At 40.5% G+C, this 22,510-nt stretch overlaps 1 protein-coding gene across 2 annotated transcripts in view; it reads right to left on the bottom strand.

The window, feature by feature from the left end:
• Positions 1–3,743: 3,743 nt before the first annotated feature.
• LOC132976882 (membrane-associated guanylate kinase, WW and PDZ domain-containing protein 3) overlaps positions 3,744–22,510 on the bottom strand; it is a 177,142-nt gene continuing 158,375 nt past the window's right edge. Inside the window, exons 11-22 of one of the 2 annotated variants that reach the window (XM_061041112.1) lie at positions 22,116–22,147; positions 20,800–20,965; positions 19,830–19,924; positions 19,388–19,595; positions 18,654–18,836; positions 16,803–16,988; positions 15,616–15,712; positions 13,573–13,678; positions 13,246–13,383; positions 11,040–11,178; positions 9,726–9,816; positions 8,046–8,184 (exon numbers count right to left, since the gene is read on the bottom strand). In XM_061041112.1, the coding sequence (XP_060897095.1) occupies positions 9,767–9,816; positions 11,040–11,178; positions 13,246–13,383; positions 13,573–13,678; positions 15,616–15,712; positions 16,803–16,988; positions 18,654–18,836; positions 19,388–19,595; positions 19,830–19,924; positions 20,800–20,965; positions 22,116–22,147 (1,400 nt within the window). In that variant the 3' untranslated portion in view covers positions 8,046–8,184; positions 9,726–9,766. Of the gene's footprint in view, positions 8,185–9,725; positions 9,817–11,039; positions 11,179–13,245; positions 13,384–13,572; positions 13,679–15,615; positions 15,713–16,802; positions 16,989–18,653; positions 18,837–19,387; positions 19,596–19,829; positions 19,925–20,799; positions 20,966–22,115; positions 22,148–22,510 lie in introns of both variants that reach the window. The other variant, XM_061041110.1, reaches the window with a different exon arrangement.

Below are 22,510 nucleotides of genomic sequence, written 5' to 3'. Positions count from 1 at the left end.
TGTTATATTTTCAAACAATGTCAGCGAAGGATCTTGATCTGTGAATCCCTTAATACGACCCTTAATGAGAGCTGGGCAATATGTTGAGTTTTTAAGATACATTGATATATTTTCAAATTACATATAGGGTAAGACAATATTGTTTATATCACTATATTTCATGGCGCGTTAAAATAACATTATATGTTCCTTCTGTAGATCCACCAGTTCACCTTTTTCTCCTCTCGATGTCTGTCCCTCTTCTCCCTGCTCTCCCTCCCTCTCTGAGCAAAACTCAAAATCCACCTTCATAAAAAAAAGAATAGGCAGCTGTATGTATTTTGTAATTCAGGAAACAAACATTTTTAATTTGTATTAAAGAGATTTTTCTTGTTTTATTTCTTTAACTAATGGGTAGTCATCATCATCTTTTCATGTACATGTTGACATTGTGCAGCTTGCCTGTTTGACAATTAGAAAGTAGTGTATTACTATTCAGCTAAAAAAAATATTGAGATATCATTTTTGGTCCATATTGCCCATCCCTATACCCTCAACAATTTCATTAATATAATAAATTGATACATATTTCCTGCCAACCAGAAACATGCATTTTCCACAAACATGTTAAAATCTTTTACTCCTTATGATGCTCTCTTCTTAGAACAGTTTCTAACCCCAGCAAAGAATAAACCCAGCTCCCTTCACTCAGACATTTTCATCTATGTATACGTAGCCATTCACTGTAAATTGGTGACATCTAGTGGTGTAAATGGTGAACAGCAGCTCAAATACTCCTGAATGGTAAAATAATGTGTAATAAAGAAAAATCACTTCTTTCTCATTAATGCACGGAGCAGAAATGTAACACACAGTACTCATCATGTCAACTCTGGTCCCTAAAACAATACAAACAAACACACACACACATCCTGACATTTAGAGGATTGTTTGTTTTACAATAAGCACGAGCACACAGCATAAGTTTGACGCTTAGAAAGGAAATATGGTCTGGATGTGTTTTTGTTGTTGTTGTGAAGAAATGGAAGGAGAGGATGGTGTTGTTATGGCACAGACTTCAATAAAAGCAGCTATTGGGGCGCTGGTGGTGCATTGGTTAGTGCGCGCGCCCCATGAATGGAGGCTATAGTCCTCCAAGTGGGGGGCCAAGGTTCAAATCCCACCTGTGGCTCATTTCATGCGCATGTCATTCCCTACTTCCTCTCCCAGATTTCCTACTCTATCCTGTCCCTCCATTAAAGGCACAAGAAGCCCAAAAAATTAAAGCAGCTATTTATTCATACATACTAAAGTTGTCAACATTTTTGATACTGACTTTTTCATTCCACGTGTTTTAAATGAAAACAATCTCTTTAAAGCTTTAAGATCGATAATATTGAAAAGTACAGAAGGCAAAAAAAAAGAAACCCTACAAATCTCATATCATCGTCATCGAATTTAGAAAGTGTGCACGAGTTTGTGGTGATTAAAAACCAGAAAAGACCAAATAATGGGTCTATAGGACTTCTATTATTGTTGCTGTGGTATTGTAAGAAGTTTCTATTTCATTGGATTTTTACTTGAATCGTATCAAAATTAAAAAATCGTAACCGGTGTTACTTTAGCACAGACTGGAATAAAGAAAGTTTGATTCTGTCTGTCTCTTATCTGCTCTTAAGGTAAACAGAAGATAGAATATTTATCTTTAAAGACAGACAAAAGAAACACTTTAAGGTGAAGCTTAACATTTAGACTTTCTTCTGAGGAGTTTCAAATGAAGGTCAAAACAATCATTCACAGAAGAACATACCTCTGCTGTGTAATCGTAGGTTCTTCCAGACTTTATTATACGTCTGTGCCTGAAATAGAAAAAAAGTACGTATCATATTGAAGCCATTTTAAAGTAATTTAGTCCATTATCACACCACATGCAATTACCAGCCATTCTGTAGTCATTACACCTGCCCTTTTACGACTGTAACTCTGAATGATACCATTTGTAGCAGGGCTAATGGCAGCCGTTCACAGATCAAATTAACAACTGTGTCGATACAAATATTCCAGTTAAGATGCCCTTAACTGTTTGAAAAGAGCGGGTCAGAGATCAGCTTGAGATCCCTGAGGTAGAATCAGACACCTTGTTTGACCTCTAGGTTGTTTAAAGTAGGTGCTAATGATTTTTGACAAATCAAACAATAAAAATGTAATATAACAAGAGATTCGCTACCCTGGGTAAAGATCTGAAAATGTGAGGTACAACACAAGAACTGTAAATACCACCTGTTAAGAATAAAAAAATCTAATGCACATGGAAAGTACACATACACCATCAAAAACCCTTAATAGAAACCAAAAAGGATCATTGATTAACCTGCTAAGGGACTAAAGAATTAAATAAGCTTCACGCTAACTCTGGTACAATATTGTACCAGAATGTAGCGAATGCTAGCATTGTACATTTACAAAATAAAAATGTAATAAATAAATACAATTTTATCTATCTTGCTATCTCACAGGAAAACTTCCTTAAATTAAATGCTTCAAGAAAAAGCAAACTCATCTTACCTTAATTCACGATTCCTTTTAGCTAGTAGCGACCTTCCTGCTGTTGCTAACGTTAGCCCGAAAAACAGCTATTAACTTCTATTTAGAAGTCTATTTTCTATTTATAACCTCCTCCTCCTCATTATTCTCATTTTATCGTATATATAATAATAATACATAATATATCCTCTGAAAATAACTCTGTGAGTCATGACTGTCTACAATGGGTGTAACACCTGAGTCCCGCTGTCTGTGATGTTTTCCGAGCATTCCTAGCCATAGCTTCAGTTTGTTTACATCGCCATGACGGCCGGCCAGCTCATCCCCTCGTGTATAAAAGTTGTTTAATTGAGGGACTAGAGAAAAGAAGAATAACATACTGTACTCACTGCTTAATTGAATGTCACGTAAGCATTTTTAGATCACGGTCATTTCGGGTAAATTTACATACAGTGTGAAGATACGAGCATAATAAAGATCGCTAGCATTAGCATGCTAACACAACAATGCAGCGCAAGTTGTTTTGGTTTCATGCTGGTGCTCAAGGGTGACATCTGCTGGATCAAAAAATTGCATATTAAGCCTTTAAACCGAAACACTGGAGAAAGCAGTCTGTTTCATATAACCTACACATCATCCAGTTTCTGTTTCTTATCCACAACAAAAGGAAAGCGATCATTAATCTGCTGATTAGCTTGAACACACTAGCAAGTACAAACCCAACTGAATCTTTTTGACTCCTAGGATAACTTCAAAACTCTACTGTTGGGGGATGCTGATAGCCTAGTGGTTACTGCGCACGCCCATGTACGGAGGGCTTGAGTCCTATAGGGGGTGGCCTGAATCCTACCTGTGGCTGCTTTCCAGCATGTTACTCCCCACTCTCACTCTCCCCGAGTGCGGACACTATCCACTGTCCTATCTCTAAATGAAGGCATAGAAAGAATGTGTATACTATTTTAAACATATCTCTAAATGAAGGCATAGAAAGACTCCCGCCTCAGAAAAAAAGCACAGTACTATAAATTTGTTGGATCAAGAATGTGTATACTATTTTAAACATTCAATCAGAACTGCAACATTACAAACCTTGGATTTGTATAGCCCCTTTCTAGTCCTCTGACTACTCAAAGTGCTTTTGCACAATCCCATTCACCCTTTCACATCTTCAGCAGTTCCAAAAACATAATGTTCAGAAACAGACACAGAGATCAAGATAGTATTTTCAGTAAAACTTTATTTTTCAGTGCATGAACGGAACACCATGTCAAGGTCATAGTCTATCCTTTTCAATCCATTTTTAAATATTTCCTCTTTTTTTACATAAAAAAATAATGGAGCGATTTTAATATACCTCTATTTTTTTCCCCCGCAGAAAGAGCACTCAGCAAGTATTTATAAAGGTGCTGTACAATGTACAAACATTTACATCTACCGTCCCTACAGAATGTAGAAGAAACCACAAGGATTGTTTTTCTAATGAAGCGATGCAAGGCCACAGTATGACACCAAAATGAGATAGAAAACGGTGAAAATAAAAGCAGAAGTAGAACAAAAGTGACATAAAGGGACATAGAAAAAAAGGGCATTATCTGTTAAACCAGAGTGAACTGCCTGTACCTGACACTCAAGGTTGGATCAACTTATTTTACCAACCCAACTATTGCACAAACACCTACCACAGATGGGCTCATGGCACATCCTCAAGTGATTTTTAACCTGAAAACACCCGTTTACAATCACAGGCCCACATCACTGCCTTTCACAGAACATAAGCACCCGTTGACTTTCATTGATATTGACTTGACGCACAGTGATGCACCTTTGCTACTATGCTGTGTTCCCTGAGCTCATCTGAATATAAATCTTAATCTCTTGAGTTGTATCAGCGGGTATGTTTAGTTTGTTTACTTTTTCAGATTCCACAGCAATAGCATCAAAAATGAATTAAAGAAACAGTGAAATTAGACTAAAGCTGCGTTTCCACTGCTGGAACTCTCCCCATGGACTTCGATCTTAGGAGGTATTCATATTTCACAATGGGAATCAGGGGTTGGATAAAGTCCTAGAAAACAAAATTTCCCTTTGACTTTATGTCCCTTTGACTTTATTCTACATCCCAAAAGTTCCTGCTCGGGGAGTAGTACTGAAAGTCTGAAAGTACTGGGACTTTAGGGACGGAACTTCCAGAGCTGAACATGGTTGAGTACTTGCATCATTCAAGAACTTTTTACACATCAGCACATTTGCTCATGCTCATGGGTCATAAGACCAATGGGGAAATACAGACCACTACCTTTTCATTATTTGAAAATAGCCTCTGGCATTAAAAGTTCTGTGCAATTTTGTTGGAAACCAAGCTAAGAGTAAACAAGACTATAGCTGTGTCCACTGCCAGAACTTTCCCCGTGATCTTTGGACTTAAGGTTCTCAGTGCGTTTCCACCTCAAAATAGTCTGGGACTTTCTTTTTACAACCCAACAGGTTCCTGCAAGTGAGTTAGTACCTTCTGAAAGTACTGTGACTTTGGAGGGATGACTTGAAGATTCATTGAGTTCTCACATTATTCAGAGGACTCACATAACAACAGACTAATGGTGTACACAGAGCTCAGTAATTTGTGGATGAACGCAGACTGCCACTTTCCTCCTCCTGACTTTACCCTGACTACTCTGACTTTTCCCTGCCAGCTTTCTGGTATTTTTTTTTTAACACAGCAGGTAAAAGTCAGAAAAGTGGTGAGTTGGAAGGGGTGGCAATTAGTATATCATATTATGATATTGTAAATATGTCCAATTTCATGTAGGATTGATATAAAGGCAAAACATTTTCAGCATTCTTTTACATTATGCCTTGCCTCCTGAGAACCCTGCATGAGAGACTTATGGACTTTCCAAGGTTTTCCATGCTTTTTAAATAGAGTCCAAAGTACTTTTTCCTGCCAGGGGGAGGTCTTTTTTTATACTGGGACTCTGCAGGTGGGACTTGCAGTGCTGAACATTTTTACTGACAGAACACAGATGATTAGTTCTTGAACAGAATAGACTTGTTTTACCAAAAATGTTAATCCCTTGACAATTTGCTCCTGGGACTAAAGTTCCAGCTTCATTTGGTGGAAACACAGCTTATGTCTCACTTTCACTGACCCGATGCTTGTTGTTGTGTATTTTAAAGCCTACAGCTAAACTACCCTTAAAGTGTGTTGGAAGATTGGATCCCTGTAAACCTGTCTTACATCAGCAGCATGCTTTATATCTTTCTAAACCTCCACATAACTCTCAAAGCTCCTTTATCCTTCAGGCTATACCCTGGCACATAATCACACAGCAGGATTGACAAAAAAAACTTACATTAAAAACCCTCATTTATCTTTATAAAATAAAAATAAAAAATAATAAATGGCAATGCATGGTAGAAAGTCAACATCACAAATTAAATACGACTCATGGTCATTCTGTTTTGCTACAAGGGCAGATGCAGTGCAATGGAATTCAATAGATATTTTAAAAGTTAGAATCTGCAAAACATGACACATTCAAATATATATATTATATTATATTTCACAATGAGACACGTTTTGAGCGATTGCAAACATTTGGTACAGTAGTTTGCACATTACCTATACAGTTCATGTACTACAAGATCCATGGTAAGTCCTACCACCGAAGAACATTGGAAGGAAAGTGAGAGCTCAAATAACATGGGACAAATCTTTGAAGTCTATATCAAAATGTGGAATGGCTTGGTACAGCTACATATACACATATCAATCTATTATCTCAATAAATTACACACGGGTTGGTTATCATACACATGGTAAACAAGATCTCAAACCACAAGTTTCTGGTCTTTTAAATGATACTTTTTATACGGAGGAGAGGCGTGACTATAACCATAGAACAGTCTAGAGTCCCTGGTAAAGTGAGCGCTTGCTGGGTTGTATTAGAAATCTGCTTGGTGTCGAGAATGAGAATTAGAAACAAGAAACAGGATCATCCTCAGTGATGTGCAGAACACGTGCAGAAAAAACAAACTGAAGGATCTACTGCATGCAGTTGAGCAAACTTTTTAAGAAAAAGACAAGTCAAAGTATTCCACAATGAGTTCGAGAGCAAAATGAAACCCCAGGTGACAGTCGTAAGTGGTGTATACTACAGGCTAGAGGCCTTTCTTTGCATATGGGTCATTGCATTGTAATGGGTGAAGCGCTGTTGGTAGTCGTAGTTCCACAGGAGGCTCCCAGGATTGGCACATATTCACATTTAAAAAAAAAAAAAATCTTTTCTGGCAAGGCCCCGAGCATGCCGCACATGCTAAAACCCCACATCAAAGATTGCTGAAGCAGCGGACAAGGCGGAGAGGGGGAGCTGCTACATGCCACAGGTGATGTCACAGGACTCCCAAAAAAAGACCTTGTCAAAAAAGACAAATCTGGTCCAAAGGTAATAAAAGTGGCACAGGGTTGCACTTTTCTGTTTTATGGATGAACTCAGAAAAACAATCCACAGAGGGTGCTGTTAAATATTCCATGGCACAGCGCTAGTCTTGTTGATTCAATATTCTATCACAAAGGGTCACGAAAGACTTCTGCCGCCGAGAGGATTTTGGCTGAGCTGGGCACTTTCCAAGGTCCAGGACTTAGAGGTCCTTTAGTACTCTGCGGGGTCCCTGGGAAACTGTTTGTAGAGGCCACAAAGTCCTCCCTACCACGGACTTCTTTGGAGAACGTATATGTGTCTTCAGCTCCTTTTGGTGAAACAACAGAACCTTTCCTACTCAGCACATCTTTAAATGAAAACTGTGATTCCCTCTTGATGATCGCCTCTTTACTTGTACTCCTTTCTTTTGTAGATTTGCTCCTCCCAATAGCATCTCTCTGCCTTGAGTCTTTACCTGTACCCTTCTCTGCTTGTCTCCCTGTATTAGGAGACACCCTGTGGTGCTGAGAATCTTCCACCACTCTTCTTTGAACACTTTCTTGCTCACGGCCAGACCTTGTTCTATCTCCTCTTCCTTCCATCTCCTTTCCTTGAGAGTACCGTCTGATCTCGAGAGTCCCCCCTTTGCCGTTTCTCTTTTCATGATTCAAGCTCTCTCTGCTGGAAGAGTCTTTTAATCTCCTCTGAGGTCCTTGTTGTTGCTCTGTGCGCTGCACGGTTGAAGCCACTTGCTGTCCAGCTTGCAGAGACTTCCTAGGGCTCGTGGATCGTGTTTTCGCCTGCTTCTGTGACGTCCTTCTCCTGCTCAGTGCTTCGTCCTGTGCCTGACTCTCAGTCTTTTTGGGACTGTGATGTTGCTCTTTGGCTTTAGGAAATGTCTCCCCGGTTTTCTTTGGGCTGCTTAGCTCTCTGGAGTCTTTTATGGGCCTGGTCCTCTTGTAGAAGTTCAAATGCTCAAGGGAGGCATGAGAAGGCCTCTCTACCTCCTTGTCTGCCCACTCGCCAATCTCCTCCACTGAGCTCAAGCCCCTGCTGCTGCGGGAATTGAGACTCTGTGGGGATATGGCGCTCCAGCTGCGGGAATGTTTCAGTTTGCTGGAGGAGGGAGGAGAAACAAACATGGAAGCCCCGGTTGGATATGAAGAGGACGGGGATGACGTGTCAGAGAAAAACACCTCTCCGGAATAGCTTGTGGGTGAAATGAGTTTTTGATCATGTTGACCTGTGAGAGAAGCACAGATTTCAGATGGGCACACAATATTGACATGTGAATAAATAAATGTTGCGCACACACACACACACACACACACACACACACACACACACACACACACACACACACACACACACACACACACACACACACACACACACACACACACACACACACACACACACACACACACACACACACACACACACACACACACACACACACACACACACACACACACACACACACACACACACACACACACACACACACACACACACACACACACACACACACACACACACACACACACACACACACACACACACACACACACACACACACACACACACACACACACACACACACACACACACACACACACACACACACACACACACACACACACACACACACACACACACAACTTAAAACCTCTGGAAATGTGGTGTGAAAGTCATATTAAGCATCCATTCCAATCTTAGAGAAAATCAACTTTCACATATTGAAAATCTTAGTGTAGGGGCATCGGTTAAGCTCATCCGTTAAAGCATGAGACCCACATACAGAGGCTACAGTCCTCAATGCAATGGCCCCTGGTTGGACTATGACCCTTGACCCTTTGCTGTATGTCATCCCACACTCTCACCCTCCAATCACTACCGTTTCTATTCATCTGTCCTACTGTACAAATCAAGGCAAAAGTTTCTCCTACCAGCTAACTGGTATTTTTCCAAATAAAGACAGAGTTAGCTGATGGGAGAAGGCAGCAGAAGAATTCACCTCGAGCGACTGGGAGGGGGTGGTTATGTTTGTTCCCTTCGAACAGAGCACGACCATAGACTGTCTGTACGCCAACACTGTGATCTCCATGCATGTCATTAAACAGCTGCATTATGTTTTCTGTTTGCCAGTATGTTGTTCTCCATTTATTTTGTGGATATTGTGATTCTGTGTAGCTACACATGTCATTGAAATAAAGGCAAATATTCTCATTTTAATCCCCCTCCCCTCGCCCCTGTACAACAGGTATAGTCTCACTGTGAGGTGCATGTGTGAACAACCAGAACAGGAGGATTTCAGGGGGCAGTCCTCCTGAAATTCTCCAGGTAGAGGACCAGCATGCACTGGGATGGGCCTATGAAGAGTGCAGCAGGAGCCATGGTTTTCTTAGTTCTTTTGTTTGCTTGCTAGCTTTTTACTAAATAAACCATCTGAAATGAAGATCTTTTTGATGGACAATGGACTTCGTTTGCCTGCGTACTTCAAATCCTCATGGTGCACCAATGGCCATCTGATTATGTTATGAGACATATAGCCACTAAACCAACACTGGTTAAGTTTACAGAAAGTTAAACAACAATATTTGTGTTTTGGCTGAAGCTACTTTCTAATAGTTTTTTGATGCTTATATACATTTATTGTAATTTACAGCTCAGCGGGTATTGTTGTGTTTCCAGAGGCTTTAAATATAGAGAAGTAAGGAAGGGAAATATAGATTACACTTCGAGGTCAACAGAAGTAAGGTATGTTAGAAAGCAGAGAATTACCAAGGTAAAAGAGAAGAGGCCACTAAAGAGCAGTGAAGATGTTAGTGTTGGTGCTCAGTGTAGTAGCACACAGTAGAAGAAGATGTACTACCTGCATCAGGGGAAAGAGAAGAAGAGTCACAAGGAAGCAGATGGTTAGAGATTTAATGAATAAATAAAACACCCAATAAAGAAAACAGTGCATCCAAATCAACACGGGCCGAATTCCAAAACAGGCTTCATCAGTTTACAAGCAAATGGAGTCATTATCATTAGCAAAACATTAGCTGTGGAGTAGTGGATTAAACATGTGTTTAACTACTGCTCCCGCCTCGTAAACCAGCAAACACATTGAGGAGATAAATACACTCTTGTTGCTAACTCAAGTTTTACTGCAAAACACATCAAACACTTTGTGGGTAAAACCCGACTGTCAATCATATTTATTAAGCTATAATTATAAAAGAGTAGTTTGATATTTTGTGTGGTAAATTAAGCAAATAAATACATGAAAAGACGGAAACCACTTTCATATCTCGACTGTATTAAAGCTACTATGTGGAGTTTTTAATTGGTTATGAAACAGACTGAAGTTCATACTGATGTATCTTTATGGCCTCCAAAAGCAAAAGAGACCATCGACCACAAGATAGGTTATTTCATTATAGTAATCTTTAATGCCTAAAACTGCTGCTGTAGGTATCAGATGAAGTGCTAAGCTGCAAGCCGCTGAACAGCCTTTATATATTTTCACGTCCAAGATTCTCAATGAGGGATATTTTTGATCGTTTAATGAAAGCAGAATGAGATTTTTTTTTGTCGTTAACTAAACGTGAACTGGAGAAAAAAAAATAAAAAAATAAAATAAAATATATATATATATATATATATATAATCCAGTCTGAATCCTGCTCTCTGCTGGAACGTTATTCCAATCCGACTGCAAAGTTTTGAACAACACTTTTTTTTCAAGATCCAAACCTGACTGGATTATCTGATTTTATCTGATTTTGGAAAACTTTTCTTCTTTTAAACAACCAAATTTTAAGATTTGATCCAATCTGATTGTTTGAATTCCAGCAACAACTGGGTACTTTTGAACAACTGGGTCCTGATGACTCAATCTTTAAATGTCATTCATTAATAACATATCTAAACTACAAGCAGCGATCCTTAGCATTACACCAAAAGTCATTTATAATGAAACATAAGCCTTGGCTTTCTAGGCCCAAAGGCAGTCCATATCAAAGAGTTAACTTTAGAGGAAAATATAAAATGGTCTTTTCTCTTTGTGTTAAAACGATCACAGAATGAACTAAATCATACAGAACTTACTGCCATCTTGAGCCAGGCCGGCTCCAGGCCTCAGCAGCAGAACCACTTTGTTTCCTCCGGCCTGGATCAGGTCAATAGCCCGTGTGTGAGAGATTCCCCGTGCAGGCTCCCCGTTTATCTCCACGATCTCATCTCCAACCTGTTAGCAATGCAGAAAATGTTTTTCTTTTAAAACAGAAACCCACGTATCGACGCTTTGCAAGCACGCTCTGTCACTCAAACACACAGAAGCAATATGCCTCCACACAAACAGGCATTATCAAATAGTATACATTTCTTTCCACACACACACACAGAGCCTTGTAACACCCTGAAGGGTCCCTCTATTATTGGAGATGACAACATAACTCAGGATAAAATGTGTAAACATGTCAGTCTATCTGGATCTAATCTGTGTTGACATTTATCTCCTCCCTCCATAGGCAAAGTCATGCCCACAGATCCTCATCTGGAAAGTCTTAGATTGATTCTCGCTCCGGGCTTCTGTTCAGCTCCGCTCTCACCCTGATAATAATAACAATGATACTGTGTTAATTTCTTCCCTGTGGGGGGATTCTGATTCTCCCAAAAGCTCCTCTGAGGAAAAAGTGCAGAATCTGTTACAGTGTGACCTTACTGGAAGTGGCCAGTGTCTCATACTGCAGGACAAAAGAAGGACGCATGCTTGCTGATGTCAATAGATGGATGGAAACCTAAGGATGTACGGAAGGTAATAACAGTGTTTGAATAATAAATAAAAACACAATACATCTAATCCAACCTGAGACAAGAGACTAGCTCTTCACTCTTTGTGTTTGCTGTGAAGGGAGCTTGAAATTACTTTGCTAAATGAAAACGAATAAACTCTAAACACACAGCAGATAAAAAAACAAACAGCTTTAAACCCTCAACACTTTAACTTTCAGCTGTTGATACACAATTCATTAGTTTCATCTCTGCTGAATTCAACACACAGCAATAAAAACCGAGCCTCTGATCTACCTCTCTCCTATATAAAAACTGTTACATTTAATTTCAGCAATGTAATAAAATGTTTAATAGCACACTGGATAGCATCTAACAATACTGAGTGAGGCCAAATCAGCTTTCCCACAATGCATTGACTCTTTTTAATGGATTGTTTTTACTCAATATTTCTTATGCCTGAGGTCCTGCGGGGGTTGAAGTTTGTCATTTGACTTTAGTCTGGAGAGAAGCATGTCAACATTACGGGCTAAATGTCCCTGACATATCGAGCAGATGATACGATCCAGAGAGAACGAATCTTAACAGTTCTGGTGTAGCCGGAGTGGGAGCTTCGTGGTGTGTGGATCTTTGCTTTTCTTAGTCGTGTTTTTGGATCCAGCACCCACTGAGGGATGTCGTGTCTTTTTAGCTTTTACATTAATAATATCAATCATGAAGGTAATGGAGCATCTTTTAAAAAAAAAAGTTTTGAAAAGTATCTAGGTATAGAGAACTAGTTTCATTATGTAGAAGTTCCATAATAAGCTCTACTTTAACTTGTCTATGCACAGAGAAATATCTCCTAAAGTGATTCTATTGAAACACTCTCAGCAAATACATTTACCCCATCAGATAACGACCTCAGATATTAATGAGCTGTGACTTTTCTTTAGCACCACCCTGAGGCAAACCTTTCACTTTTAGCCCCATCTCTGTTATACTTCTAATAAGAGGAAAACTAGCAGCATGTGGTTGTTTCAGGCGGGACTAGTTGTGTATTGTGAGACAGTGTCAACTTGGCATAAGAGAAGCTCAAACTCTACAGAGTTTCAGAGTAATGCTGGGACAGTATATGTTGTAGATTCAGTCATATTTTTTTTGTCCTGACTCCTGTGATACGACTTTTGTTGGTGCTTAATGTGGATTTTCTTTTTAAAGAAACACGACGCTCTAAAAAGATTTTCCTGCCAAATTTGACTCACCACGTCCCCACTTCACGGTGGTGCTTATGACATGAGTGGGGGTCATGTGAGTGGAAGTTAATTGGCCAAAGAAAAAGTTGACAGCAAATATTCACATTATGACCTCATACTGATCCATTTTCTTTATCGTCCCGTGGTAGCATCACTTTGCATCCTACCTCAGTGGCTCATTCCAACAGGAAGTACAGTAATACACCCTTCTGATGTTAAGAGTCTCTCTTTGGACATTTTGATGTTAAAATATACATGTTTGTTTGTCGATTAAAAGGAGCACCCACATGGATCCTCCCGTCCAGCTGAGCAGGTCCGTCCTCAGCCAGTCTCAGGATGTACAGACCCATGTTGTACTCTGTCCCCCCTCGCAGACTGAAGCCGAAGCCTCTGGGACTCCGCTCCAACTCCACCGTCAGACAACCCTGCACAACAGGAATATAAAACAGTCATTAATACGAGCATACGCAGACATATTTTGCACAAATAAATACAGAAAAAAAATAGACTTTTACTTCTATATGCAGTCATAAAGATTGGAGTTTAAATTCCCCTTAGGTATAAACCTCCACAATGAAAACACACAGTGGATGAAATAAGAGGATTACTCTGACCTGGTTGGGTCCTGTCACACACAGCGTCCCCTGCTCACTCAGGGAGAGACTTTTGTGGTCGGACCAGCTGACGGCCTCTCTCTTCTCCTCCATGTCCAGGTTAAAACTGCAACGAGCAGGAGAGGCTTGTTTCATCAGTAACACGCTGTAAACAGCACGCTGCAGGCCATAGACACAACAATGCAATTATGCAAACAATAAAACCCAATAAAATGCTGGATATTAAATAGGAGGGAGCTTCTTTCTTACACTTTGATGTTGTATTTTTCTCTTAATGTTCCATATTATCACTCACACACTTTGATGTGTTTCTCTTACTCTTTGCTCTGATGTGGAAATGTTTATTATGTCATGTTTATTTCAGAGGCGAGTACAGACATTATTGGATTATTAGCACCATAATCTTTTTTTTTTTTTTTTTTCAATTTTAGAATCTTTTCTTGGTGCATTTCCTTTAACACTTCTGTGCATATTGTCCTCAGGCCAAAAGATGGGGTGGGAGGCAGAGGGTCCGTCTGAGCACTAAGAGTGAAGAAGGAGTTGGCCATTAAAATGGCAAAGAAATTATTTCTCTGTGTTGCCTCCAGTGAAATGTTTTTTCAGGGTTCATGTTTGGTGCCATAGCACACAGTTTGCTCGGTGTGCTTGGTGTGAGTTGGAAATCTGACGAGCTAAAAAAAACCTTTATTAATGTCTATAAAGTCGAGTCCTGGTAGTCAGTGATGTTGAGCGGTCTCTGCAAAAAAACGTCCACCTCACCCCACTTCCATCAGGATGGAGGTACAGAGCACTGAGGTGCAGAAGGGCTCGCCTTCAGAAGAGCCAGATCCCTGCTGTTATAGCTGCTCTGAACAAATGGCCTCACTGATCAGACCAGAGTGGGAACTCTTGTTGTTGAACATTGTTTGTTCTGTACACTGAGTTTTGTGTATGTACTGTTCTTTGGTGGACAGAGACGGTACTGTGTAAAGGAATTTCTTCTATGGGGACATTAAAGTCTAAAGTCTAAATAATGAACAATATGTGCGTTTTTCAAACTGAATATTTCAGTTCTCAGTATGCTGCAAATAAACAAAGACAAAAACAGAGCTTTGCACACGCTGTTGCAATGTGCATGCATGTATCATTCATGTTAACAAAGTTTTTGTAATATTGAACTCTGACCATCAGAAAGGCTCTCTTATTTAGTAAATATTTATAAGCAATCTTGACTATACTGCATTTTTATTCTTTCTGCAGGGTCAAATACAGTACAAACAATTTATATTCAATGCAAATGACATTATGTAGAGTAGATTACAGATAGTTCATATCGAGTGTTCTGATTGGACGAGAGGCCTTCTATGAGTGCTGATATAGAGGACAACATCACAGGGACTTTTCACACTGTGTATCCCTCCGCCTTTTGCATGTCCTAACAGCCTGCGACATGAACCAGCATCAGCGACAAAATCAGCCTGATTCTATCCTGATTCTATTTCCTGTACTAGTGCCCTAAAAGCCCGCAGCTATGCAAGATGAAGCAGCGCAACAAAACAAGCCATTTTTTACACAGCAACATTCTTTCTTTTGCTGGCATAGATATTGAATTGTTGTGCATAGGCACTGGATGTATTACATCATTTAGTAAACACAAACAATTCTCAGCATTATATGATGAAGCAGAGTTAGGGTAAAATCTACTAAGATGTAAAAGTGAAAGCATTTCTTTGTGTTCGTTTAGTATCAACATTGAGGGTGGCAGTAGCTCAGTCTGTTGGGACTTGAGTCGGGAACCGGGGGGGGTCACCGGTTCAAGTCCCGGTGCGGACTAGTATGGAAGATGTTCTGGTTACCAAGTCATTGCCGAGGTGCCCCTTGTGCAAAGGCGCCAAACCCCCAACAGCTTTGGCAGTCCCTCACATCTCTCCATGAGTGCATGTCCATAGGATCCTGTTTGTGCATGTGTGTGTATTTCAGCCTGTGTGTGTAGCATGTCTCAACAACAGAGTGTTTAAGTAATTTCCCCTCGAGGGTAAAATATAAGTAAGAGTCAATTCTTACCGTTCATCCTGCAGAGCTGATCTTTGCCCCATGGCTCTGTGCTGGAGAGCTGGACTCTGTTTAGCCGAGCTCGCTCCAGATGGAGGGCCCTTGTATTCTGAAAAAAAAAAAAAAAAAAGAGTAGGATATTAAAGACATCAAAGCAAATTTTCTTCAAAAATCCTTCTACAAAATGATTCAAATTCTCTCTGAGCAAAATAAAAGTAAATCCTTAACTTCATTTAGGAGGCATGGTGAGAAAGATCTTCTTAAAGAACACTCTCAATCATCAGTTACGCTGGACCAAAAGAGTGTGACATGATCTCGATCTGCAGAGACCCTGAACTCTGCCTTCATTTTCACTTTTTTAAAATGTTTTCTCGTTGTCGACTTTTCAAGGCAACCAATCATAAACATGCTCCTTCACAAACCTGGGGAAATGTAGCCTGAACCGTTATAATAAGTATCATTAGAGATGTCCAACTTAATGCAATGACCTTAAAATCAAATCCTGACGTCATTGTTTAAGTTTCAATAATTAAATAGAGCTCAGCGTAGAAAGAATATTCTCTCACACATTCATTCAACTTGGACACTCCCTCTCCACCACTCCCTCCGTCTCCCTGCTCTGGTGATCAGCTGATTGTGGGCGTTTACTCTATAAGTAATAAACCAACCAGATTCTGCCCCAACCTCTCTCAACCAATCATCCTGCTGCTGTCACATTTTAAAATCTGTTCTCTCTCTTCCACAGTCAGTTTGTCATTTCAGTGCGATCGCTGTGACCCTCCTCCGCCCCAGTAACCTCCAGTCCAGCTCAGCAGAGTCCAGATACAGCCTCAGAAACCCATTCCTCATCACATCCTGCACTGTACTATCACCACCAACACCTGTGGGATCCTATCTTAATGTCGGCCTCTCTGCCCCTCTGAGAGCATGATGTCATCATGACGGAGGTGTCTAATCGCCGAAGACTTTGCATACTTAATTAAAGGATTGTAAACATTTACAGGTGTTCTCTTCATCAAGTTTGGAAAATGTCAAACTAGGTCCTGGATCATCTCTGATTTTAAAACATTCAGACAGTTTGAACATGCGGCCGACTTCTTGTCCCCGTGAATGCAATCAAGTATAAAAGCTGATTGATCACAAAAGTTCTATATAAGGATAATCCCTCCATACGTCTGTGCACACACAGAGACACTGACCGTCCTCTGGAACCACAGTGAGGGTGACGACGCTTCCGGCCTCCTTGATGAGCTGGACGATGTCGTTGTGAGAGAGCTCGATGATGGAGCGCCCGTTGACTGCCGAGATGCGATCCCCGACGTGCAGCAGGCCGCAGCGGTCCGTGGGACTGCCTTCAATGATTCGACCGATCTTGTGTGGAATCACTGAAAGGGGCAGATATGAAGAGAAGAGGAGACGAAGAGAGTTAAATAGAGTGACCTTCATGAAAACCTTCATGTGTTTTGAAAGCCATTGTGATGATAGACTCTGTGGAGACGAATGACGGCTGTGACTGGGTTCAAATACAAAGCAACGGACAGAAATCTCCCCGGCTACAAGCTGCAGTATATTTATCTTTTTATTATAACAGACAAAAACTCTGATTATGATGTTTTTGTCCTCCAGAATACTTTGGATGTTTATGTTGTGCTGGTTTTTTCTTAGAATTTGTGTGACTTCTACATAAATGTTATCAATACACATATACTGGTTTTTACACTTTAAGCAAACTGTTGAAGAATTGTGCACATTTATTAACTATGGATGTGTCACAAACTGGCTCAAAGTAAGTGACAAAGAAGGGGTTATCACACATGAAACAAGGTTTAAAGGAAGGGAGGAAGAGAGGAAGAGAGGCTGAATCTCGATGTCCTCCCTAAACCCTGAGACCTGAGCCCTTATGGACTTCTAACTGACGTCACCTAGAAAGTGATCGAGTACACGAGCTTGAAATGGTTAAATAGGAATGGGACATCATTTTGCAAAATCTCTGTAACCATGACAGCACAATGTCATGTGGCATTAGGTAGCCTATTTTTATTTTCCATTTTTTACTTTACTCACTGACAGCCATTGCCCTTGTAAAAAGTTCTACTTAATATATAGGCTATGTGTATTTCTCCGTTGGTGGATAAATAAAGGTTTCTCTTATATATATAACGGGACTAATATGCTCTCTGTCTCGCTTGTTTTTGTTAAAAGACTTGCAGTAGAGTTCTGAATAATAGAGAGTGGTTTCACCTTCCTGCTTATTTACAGTTCCTCCCTTTTTTCCCCGTTTTATGTCGTTTGTTTGCCTTTCATTTCTTGCGGGCTTACCCTGGGAACCTTATGTTTCACGTCACAATGCTATGAACTCTGGGTAATTGCCTCACTTACGGACAGGGTGCATAGAGAGCTCAAGAAGTCAGCGAGAGATCCCCCGCGCACGATTTGATCCCTCGCGATTTGACAGTGGGACAGCCATGAGCCGTCACAGACTTAACGGGAACGCGCATAAAAGTCAGTGAGTGTGTGAGGGTAGACATCAAGGTTGGGGCCAGAGAACTCAGATGTACACGCTTTCCAGCTGTCCTTCCCGACTCTGCCTATTGGCCACTGAGCCAGGAAGTTAAACCAAACCAACCAAACACGTGCAGGCAGAAAGGGCGGGACGTCACATTATGACATAATCATATTCTTTATAAGTCATATATTATATATGCATGTACATGAGTTATCATATCAAACTAAGAAAATCAACATGAAACCTACATTATTTTCTGCAGGTTCTATCCTGCAACGCTAAACATGTTTTCCTCTTTATATTCAGAATGATTCTTTTTCTATTTAATTTGACTTACAATAATGAAAAATACAAAAACAGTGAAGAGACAATAATAAAAAAACAACTGTTTCTTATCCCTTCATTCTTATCTCCTCGTGACCATGAATACTGAACAAAAGGTGTTTTTTCTTCTCAGATCTCCAGCTCAACATGACGACGGTGTGACTTAAAATGTAAATACTGACGTCATCACTAACAGGTTCCTTCCAGAAGTCACTCTTACCTCCCAGCGGGGGTTTACTCTTGGAGGTGAGGATGACGAAGCCGAAGCCCTCGTTGTCTTTGCGGTGGAGCGTGATGTCAAACGACTCGTGGTCTAGAGCGCTGGGCATGGGTATGCGAGGTAGCTTGGGGGACCCGTTCACCAGCACTGGAGCCATTTCCAGAACCTCTTCATCGGTGGCGTCTGAAACAAGAGGATACAGGTGATAATGTGTGTGTGCGTGTGTGTGTGTATCCTGAGGGTTTTTACTGAACAGTGTGGATGTTCTGTATTTTTACAAGCGGGAAGAGATGCAAATCAGAGTAATACAGAGGAGTGTTGTAAGCCAATGAACAAAGTGAGTGTGCAGCAGGAGCTACTTAATGTGGATGGTGAAGAGGTTGCCGGTGGCTACCGTTAATGGAGAGAAAACGACGTCAATGCAAAGCCATTATTCTCTGAATCCATGACCGATCAAGAGTTTTTAAAGGAAACCTTTGACACCTGTCAAGGCTCTGTCGTGATTACATTTGTACAATGTGAGTCCTCAGGTGGAGACCAAACGCAGGACTGTAAAGTGTGAGCACATTAATTATGAGCTTTGGTTGTACGTCATCAATGATTCAGTCGTGCAGTGTGAGCCGACGTTCCACCATGACATCTTTCAAAAAGCATTGAGTGTACTTTTGGCCTAACTTCATGAAAAAAAAAAAAAAAAAAAAAAGAAGTCTGTCGCTGTTCTGCTCATTCCTCACCTCTGTAGATGACCTTCCTGCGAACAGTCAGCATCACTTGACCATTTCTGGCGGCGTTGGTCATCAGGTCGAGCACCTGCTTGTGCGAACGACCTTTAACCATCACGCCGTCGATGCCGATGAGTTCGTCTCCGGCTCTCAGGCGCCCGTCCTTCTCAGCCGCTCCGTTGGGCACGATGGCCCCAATGTACACCTGCGGGAAGACATTCTGATAGAGGGTTAATTCACTGAAGAACGGTCTTACATAAAGTCATTACAGCACATTTTCTTACTGAGTTATTAAATGTGTCTAGTTTTTTGATCAGGCTGTATTTTATGCTTTCACTTTCCTTGACTTTTCCTTGATTTTAACAGAACTGTTAATCCTCTCTTTATTTTGTAGGAAACATAATATTATTATAGATTTAAACATGCAAACAAATGATGAATATAGTAGACTTACTGGCTGCTGGGGACCTTCTCCTCCCAGAACACGGAAACCAAAACCTGTTTCAATGTCTCTCTTTAGGAAAACATCGATGTCTTTGGTGTGCGGCTCTGTGGATCAATAAACAAATCAATCAATCAATTTCATTCATTCAACTCTGGATGTAATGTGTTCATAAAAAAACAGAAAGACACATTTACATACAGACAGCAAATAAATAGTAATAGTATAAAATAGCTGAAAATGGTAGAAGAGCCAACTTTCATATTGATAAATCAATAGAAAAGATAACACAAGAAATGAATGACACTGTAAAGGGTCGTTCTGTCAAGAGAAAGAGAACATCGTGTCGTGAATGCAGAGGGGGATATATTATTTTTGACAGCAGATACAAACATAACAGAGAAATTCAACCTCAAGTCCAGAAACAGCCAAACACTCTGTCATTGCTACTTAAACGCAGGGTTGGTAATTCTTGAAAAAACTAGCTTGATTTGGAAAGTAGCATTCCCTCAGTTGTCCGTCTAAACCCCTTCACCTCCCCTCTGTGTTCCCTCAAAAGCCACGCCCCCTAACTTCAAGCAAGAGCGTCGCTCCAGAAGCGGATCTCAGCTCATCGTTTGCATTGTGTAGAAAAGACATCGTCTCTAAGTCTTTAGGTAAACACTACACATTATCATAATAAGGTTTTTTTTTTACTTGAATATTTTACTACTCACGACGGCCAACGACAAACTTACAGTATAAACTCTGTCATCGGTGATGGCTGCTCACTATTGAGTCTGGTTCAAACATGTTGATTAAAGATGGGTCTCTCTAAATAACATTACAAAGAGGTTCATTATAGCCCTGCTCTATTTTTAAAATGCCTGATATAACTTTTCTTATGATTGGCGCTATATAAATGTTTGTTATTGATTTATAGATTGGCGGTTGAGTCAGGGATTATGGCTTCAACCAGACAACTAATGGTGTGTTCACATACGTCTGCTGTCCAGTAGAGCTTTGGACTTCAGGTACAACTCGGTGGCGTCTCGTTTGGGGGATTCCACGGAGCGCAGGGTGCTCGTGTTGGAGTGGTAAGGCAGCGCCTGGGGGGCGGAGTCCATGATGCCATCCAGAGTCTCTGTGCTGGCTGTCATTTCCTGTCTCTGTGAAGAAATAAATGTACCATCAACACCTCATATACCTTTAAAGTTAAATTAAAAATACATTTTCCCTGCGGTAGTAAGTATTTTTTAATAAACCATTATCTTAGTATGTTTAGACCAAAATAGAATAGATCTTTTTTCTCTTCCTGTAAAACATTTCAAGTGTCTGAGGACTCATCCGGCACTCAGAGGCGTATACCATGGCTGTAAACATGTTAGTTTTTGATGTAAAAACAACTTTTTCGCCTGTTGTGTGTATGTGACTACTCGATGAACTGCAGGATTTTGCACTTCCGCATTGGCTTCACTTTTCAAGACCTGAGGTTGCCATTTGGTGTTTACCAATTTTTGGACTTAAAAAGCCTTGTCGCAGCCAACCCAACGTTATGTCCCGCCTCCTATCTTGTGATTGGCTCTATCCGGCTTCAGCTGGATTTACGATGCGGCAGTTAGATACTCTCGAGGTTCCCTTTCATTGGGACTTTAAGTATCATCATTTACAATATTATTACAATTTAAATGTCATTAGCTCTCATATTCTTTGGTATTCACCCATGAAGGACACTTGTTATTGATAGTCTGTACCGCTCATTATACAAGACGAGTGGCTGTGCATCTAATGGTGATAGATTACCAAAAGCCATAAAGGTCACTCTTCTCGCTCTCTTCTTTTAGGGCGCAGACTGATTTTAATTTCCATGCCTCCACTTGTTTTTAACACTAAACAATGAGATTTGGATTGAAATAAAAAAATAAATCCACCGCCAAAAACAGGAGATTTCCCCGTGGCTGTGAAGGACCCATTCAACCAGAAAGGGCAACTCCTCTTTGTGAAACTGTTGTATTAATGATACCAGCATATCCGAAGAGGCTCATCCATGCTTCATTACCACTGCAATCCCCTGACAATAGCCCTGAGAATACGAATACTGAAAGGAAGTAATTAAGAGCGTTTTTCAGAGCAAACAAAAGGAGGCGCCAAGAAGTATAATCAATATTCAAATTTATTGCTATCACTTAATTCCATGCAACATGGAGGCTTCCTGGTTAAGCTGAAGGACACAAAAGCTTGGAAATTAAATTGAAGGATAAGTCTCTGAGGGGGAAACGACGGAGAGGAAAGTCGGAAAAAGATATGTGTTTTACTCACAGGCTTTAGACTCTTCACGGGGGATGTTTGACCTATGAAGAGAAACGATACACAACAAGAACATGGTGAGAAATGCAAAGAGAGTTTGGACAAATATTCCCTAGATCTTCCTCCACTAGGTGGCACTGCGTCTCTGACTGAGAATCAGCAGCAGGAGGCATAAAAATAGACCAGTGAGCTGCTTTAAACTCAAGAGGTGTACTCACTATAGAATGCTCCATTAGGGAATTTACATCCATGTGCAATGAAAGATACATAGGGAATTTAAAGGGGAGTCCATATGCTGGAGTGCTGACGATATGGTGAAAGCCCAGGAAGCTTGTGAATGCATTACAGACTCATGCATATCATTTAATAACCAATAATTCTCTTGTTTTTTCCTTTCTGTTTGCCGT

The sequence above is a fragment of the Labrus mixtus genome, chromosome 7, assembly GCF_963584025.1.
Source record: "Labrus mixtus chromosome 7, fLabMix1.1, whole genome shotgun sequence".
NCBI lineage: Eukaryota > Metazoa > Chordata > Actinopteri > Labriformes > Labridae > Labrus > Labrus mixtus.
Note: the sequence above shows the minus strand (reverse complement) of the source record. Positions and strands in the feature narration are given on the sequence as shown.